The 6,302-nt window shown below is 39.7% G+C and overlaps 1 protein-coding gene across 1 annotated transcript in view; it reads right to left on the bottom strand.

The window, feature by feature from the left end:
* Positions 1-2,322, bottom strand: part of BMPR2 (bone morphogenetic protein receptor type 2) — a 60,339-nt gene extending 58,017 nt beyond the window's left edge. Inside the window, exons 1-2 of the mRNA XM_017735558.1 lie at positions 2,286-2,322; positions 1,583-1,646 (exon numbers count right to left, since the gene is read on the bottom strand). Of these exons, the coding sequence (XP_017591047.1) occupies positions 1,583-1,646; positions 2,286-2,322 (101 nt within the window). The remainder of the gene's footprint in view (positions 1-1,582; positions 1,647-2,285) is intronic.
* Between the last annotated feature and the right edge of the window lie 3,980 nt (positions 2,323-6,302).

Genomic DNA, 6,302 nt, shown 5'->3' with positions numbered 1-6,302 from the left:
AAGCACGGCCCCTGTGGGAGCAGTACCCACTGCAATACTCTGCTGACCCCTGCCCCTTCCCTGATGGCACAGAACATCTGGAAAACAGGGGACATGGAACAAAAGCTACTTTATTTTTCTCTATGGCCTCTTTATGTTCATTGTTGAAGTTGTAATGCCGAAGAAAATTGGGTAGGGCATTCAGATGTACAGAAACCATCTTGAAGAACAAAAGAATAGATGAGCTGCTTCAGTTACTGTACATGACTTCAGTCCATTATTCCTGCTCTGGGATGTCCTTCTTCCAGACAGTGGAAACTAGTCAGGTTTAAAAGCTTTTAATACTGGAGTACTTCTAGGTCAGGTCTTGAAAGAAGTCTCTACCTAGGTGAATATGCTATATGCCTTAAAACTTGCCCAAAAGAAGTACTACAAAATACTACTACAAAAAACACACAGAAGTTCTGGAGTGCCTCTTTAAAAGTTGACCTATTTCAAGAGAAATCTTACTCTTCAAAGTAAAATACCGTTGGCTCATTTGGATTTACACATGTTCCACATGGATGACATTGTTTGTCAGTTTTCAGTCATCATGGGAGCCAACAGGTATGCAGGGTTCATTCAGCATTCAGAGCTGAAACAAATCTCCCTGTCCTTTGGGAGCTGTGCACCTGCAACGTTGGAGGGCAGCTACTAACACTCTCTGTAGCAGCTTAGCTGGAAGCAATTCCAAAGCTCCTTCTCCATGCTTGGAGATATTAAAAAACCATCTGGATATGGTCCCAGGCAGCTGGCTCTAGGTGACCTTGCCTCAGCAAGGAGTTGGACAAGATGACCTTCAGAGGTCCCTCTCAACCTCAATGATTCTGCAATTCTTGCATGTCTCCAAGTACTCAGAGTGCAGCAACAGGACACAAAAATTATTTCTCAGCTGGGCTACCTGCTCTTTTTCATCTCCAAGGCAGGCGAGATGATAGGGTAAGACTACAACTACTGGATTCTCTTGTTTGTCTTCAGCTCATATAGATCCAAACCCAAGGAAATACCTTAATGTTAAGATCTTCATTAAACAACAAGAGCAATTAAAATAAATAACTTATCCTATGAAGATTAAGGCTCCTGAACTGCTCTATTTGATATATCCAGTTCATTTGCTACCTGCTAGAAACATGAAGGGCAAAGTCCCTGCAGACATGCGTGCTCACCAGATGCTACAGATCCATAAGCAGTTCACTGTACAACGCCTTAGAGATTTCACAGACCCAGGATGCACCAGCAGTGTATCCTCAAATCAGCAAAATGCAGAAGCCATTTACAGATCAAGCTATGAAGTGTATCTGCCCAGACATGAAATGTCCCAGCATACAAACCCAACCAAGACTTAGCACCAAAGTAAGTGGCAGCACAGGTTTCACAGGACATCTGCTGTATGGCTGAAGTCATCCTTTAAAACCCTGAATTTACCTTTATAAGGCAAATTTCATAATAAACTCTGTTTGTTCATCACATAGAACTCATTAGACATTCAGATCTTTTCTAATTAACCCTTTAATGAAAGAGCATGAGAGATTTTGAAACAAATAAATGGCAACTGAATGCCTACATGTCATACACCACTGAAAAACTTGCTACTGCAGACAACTTTAGGAGCAACAGATAGGCTGACACTGAGGAGGTCAAAAAGTAAAACTTAAACAACAAATTATGAATGATTTATAATGAAATGTCAATTTTCCATTCCTCCTGTATTTGTGTACCAGACAAACTATGTCAAAATAATTCAATAGAACTAATAAAATGAACTCAAGCTTCTGTTCTCTCATCCTGCAGAGATTTCTAACAAAGACAAGAGGGGAAGGCACCATTCCCAGAAGTTCTACCAAGGGAAAAACCAACAAGAGCACAGGAAGCTCTTCAATTCCCCATCATAAACCAGAAAAGAAACCAAACCTCAAAATGAGTTCTGTTGCTCTCCAGCCCCATTTTACACCTCTATTTATACAAAATGCACTTCTATATAGTTTCAGAAATGAACATGAGTGGCATTAGAATTGAATATGGGTGCTCCAAGCAGTCATCTAAGAAACAGTAGATGTTCTCAGCTTTCCTGCTCGGCTGCCACTACCGGTGAGTCTGATCATCACACGCACTTGTAACAGACTTCACTTGAATCAGATTGTGAAACTTATTGTCCTATTCCAAGAGGAGAACAGATAAACAGACTACATTAAATTACTTTCCTTAAATCACAAAGGAACTGGGAATTGTCCGTAGTTTCCCAAGTCCATCCTGTGGCTCACACTTACTGTCACAGTGCTCTGGGGGCATAGAGTTCATCCCCATGCCACTATACAGCCTCAAGAAAGAGGATCAGGGCTTCAGGAATTTCCTTTCGGCATATGGCTCAGGTTTTTATGTGATTTACCAGCTTAGAATTACTCAGTTCTACTGTCAACAAAAAAAATCTGAACATTATCACAGGAAAAATGCTATATAGATATTTTCACTATTTTCTCCCTGTAATCATGCTGCTATTTCCAGCTGCTCAGAAACAGAGAACTGATTCACACTGATAAGTGCTCTTCAGATAATTCTGTCTGTTCACTACAAAAACACCCTGAGATGTTTACCATTTGAATATTTGCCTTTTCTCCCTCACTAAAGGTATTTCTGAACAGTAAAGATCAGAAGAAAATTTTAAGTGCATCAAGTGCATCTACTGTGTCAGAAATGCTGTGTGTGGCTAATACTCAATTTATCCATACTAGGATGAGTTTAAACAAATGAATATGTCACTATTGTTTTTAATATAGTAATTCCTTCACGATCACTGTGTGTTCTAGGAAAACAACTACTGAAAACAATAAAAGAGAAATACCAAAAGTTACAGGAATCCAACTGCAAATCCTTAGAACATGAGTCATGTTTTCACTAATAGCATCGGAAGTCAGCTCCATTAGTCCTTAACTGATGCTTCCTGACCTTGCATCTATTCAATGCAGTACATAGAATTCACATCAAGTGAAAAGTGAGGGGGAAAAGAAGAAAAAAAAAGACTCAAATGTTAATTGAATGCTACTCCATGGTCTAATCATTGGGACTAAAGACAAATAAATAAACCACTTGCCACTTTATGATTAATGCCAGGCAAAACATTTTGTGACTCAACAGTCACAAATCCAAGAATCTGAGATAAGTCTGAAGACAAACCTGCATGCAATCGACAAGAACAGACCTGCTGGCATCACAGACCACACACAGGGGTACCATGCTGGTAAATTACACCAACTGCCTTTAAGTCCATAGAGGTGACGACTTGAAAAAAAAGGCAAAAAATTAAGAAGGTTTCCAAGCATTCGTTTGCCTGTAAAGGGATTTCTTTAAATACAAGCCACCACACATTCAACTGGGAATCTCAGTACGCTGCAACAGATTTATTTTCAAAGATTGGCGTTTTTTTTGTAATTTGTCCTTTCAATTAGTGAGATTTTCATCAGAACAGCCATAGACACAAAACCTGTTTCATTTTGGCCCTGTCAGCTTTCTGTGGAGTTCTTTTATTTGCACAATAGGGGGAAACATCATTGCTCTTGAGACAGGGTTATGAGATAGTTTGCATTATGAAGACACATGCTATTATAAGGAAGGTGTACATCAGGGCTCCTTTGAGTGTGTATTTTCAAATACTGATAGCTGAATTCTGGTGTGATGTACAGAGAAACAGAATCTCGAAAAAATCATCATTTAGCAAAAATTCTAATGTTGCTCTTCTTATATTTTTCTCCTCAGAGGCTTTAATTACAAATATTTCTAAATGTGTATCCACTTACATTAAAATATATCATAAGCAGATGTCTTTTGAAGGAAGTCATGCTTCTCCAGACAGACCACCCTCAATACCAACTTAGAGTAGGAGGAAAAAAAGCTAAACTACTGATAATCTTCCATGTATTTACACTTCCAGTATTCTGTTTTGTAGCATTTTTGACCAACTGCACAGCAGGGATCTGCACTGAGTGGTCACAAAAACAAATAAATTGTCTGCCTAAGGATTAGGCATGAGGGCATGAAAGTCTAAACCAACCCGAAATGGCCTGGAGACTTTCTGAGCAAGAGGTCAGGAGCAGCCCAGTGTAACACAAAGCCAGGGAATGTTTAGTCGGGCAGGCTGCACAGCCTATTGCTTTACAGCAAACTTCCATATCAGTAGTCCTCCAGACGGGCTCCAAAACACAAGCACTGGACTAATATTTTAAAGACATGAAGATGAAATAATGGAAATTTGCACAAGAGAATACAGCAGAACTTCTAGGAAGGAGGCAGGAAAGTAAAGAAAAATGCTTCAGAAATTTACATCTGTGGTACAGTTAGATATTTTCCTCTCCTCCTAAGAAAAAGAGGGGAAATAAAGACCACCACAATCATTAACTATTTTACAGGACATAATATGTACCTCAAGATATACTGTAAATATATTTTGACAATAAACCCTTTACAGTTTATACTCAGTGTTAAAATCTGGAATGATCTGTTCACAATACTGCATGTCCTTAGCCTTCATTGATGAAAATTATTTTGGTTTTGTCAGCTTTTGATGACTAAGATCACAGTTTCAAATTCTGGCAATTACATAGAGCCAAGAAGTGCCAAAAGTGAGAAGTAGTGCCAGAACTAAAATGAATGCTAGTACTGATACTCATTTTGAAGTGATTGACTGCACAGGCAGATGACAAAATAACTTCTGCTCATTACAAGGTCCTTTGCCCTCCAAACAGACTAGAAAATTCAAGTGTCTTTCTTCTGTACATGGATATACGTGATCTTTCCTTCTCCTCAATCTAGCCTTCAAGCAAGTAAATAAATTTGAAATCTGTTTTCTTTCCTTGCTCACTTTCTAACACAGTGTTGTGGGCTGATCAAGGCTACCAGCACTGATGGAGACATCAGCCTTTTCCTGTTTTCTTCAACAGTCCTTGGGTATCTTGGTGTTTCAGCTTCATTCTGAAGAATCAGCGGTCTGCTAGCACTAAATAAGTGCAACAGAGCCAGATTACATGGCAGCTGTATCGAGCCATGCTGTGCACCAGGTTCACACTTTGCTTCCCACTCAGGCACTGTTGCCTCAGACTGCTTTGGTACATAGTCTATGGCTTCCACTGGGCCCCACCTAGGACCAGCTGACCCTCCTGGCACAGCCTCACTGTCCCTGGCTACCAACACATGGCCCTCTTGCAGCCTTACATTAGTATTATACACCTCTGCCCAGATGCTTCCACCATACCAGGAATTTCACTAGCTGGAATTAATGTAAATAGAGATGTATGGAGAGGCCAAAAAGTAAATCATCAACTCAAATTCTGTACTGAAGGCCTTGTTCTCCTTTTACCCAAATTTACTCTCAAAGGAAGTGTTGCCTTAGAAGAACCCAGCTTACGCAAGAGAAGCCATGCAGCAAAGAACCAGGATGGCAGAGATTTATTGCTAGCAGCTGACAAATTATGTAGTTCCCAAACACTGCCAGATTTTATGAAAAAATACCTGAGCTTACTGCCAATAAACCGTGTCATTGCCTCATTTCTACAACCTTCTAAATGTTTCTGAGGACCACCAGACCACCTTGCAGTGCAAACCTCACCCGAACCAGACATTACCACAGATGCAAAATTTTATCCATCTAGTATGAGCACAAGACACAGTGGCAAGAAAGCTAGCAACACCTGTGTTTTGGGTCAAAATTCAAGAATGTCAAGTGAATTTGAACAGTTAATACTGCTTTACATCAAGAGGCTGAGCATTTTTCAGCTGATAGGGGAAGAGATTTGAGCTGAATCTGTAATAAGGATATTGACTCAGCCAGGGTCAGAGAAGGACAAACTGCAGAATTAAACCCAAGTGTCCTGAAGTCTCAACTATGGCCATAACAAGTTGACCTCTGACTACCTTTACTGGGGCCACTAATCAGAGCTTCTCCCACCTTACAGTATCTCCTCCACAATGTATACAACTAAACAAGAAAAAGAACTACCTCTCACAGTGATTCAGCATTTGTTAGGACATTTCTTTTTATTACATAAATCTGTCTAGTTGAGCAGGTTTCTTACTCCCATCTACGTCCCCCTCTGCTAAACTCCCACTGATTTTTAACAAGACAGAATTAAAACAAAAGGCACATAACAAAAAGGTAGTGGAAAAAGGTTATCAATCTGACCAATATGAAATTCCTAAATATATCACCTGCTAGCTGCAAAAAAACCCCTCTGGTATGTTAAAAAAAACTGTAACAGTATCTTAGTTCAGTGATTACACAGGACTGATGACATTTT

The sequence above is a fragment of the Corvus brachyrhynchos genome, unplaced genomic scaffold (genome assembly GCF_000691975.1).
Source record: "Corvus brachyrhynchos isolate BGI_N302 unplaced genomic scaffold, ASM69197v1 scaffold255, whole genome shotgun sequence".
NCBI lineage: Eukaryota > Metazoa > Chordata > Aves > Passeriformes > Corvidae > Corvus > Corvus brachyrhynchos.
The sequence above is the reverse complement of the archived record's forward strand: the minus strand, read 5'-3'. Positions and strand labels throughout refer to the sequence as shown.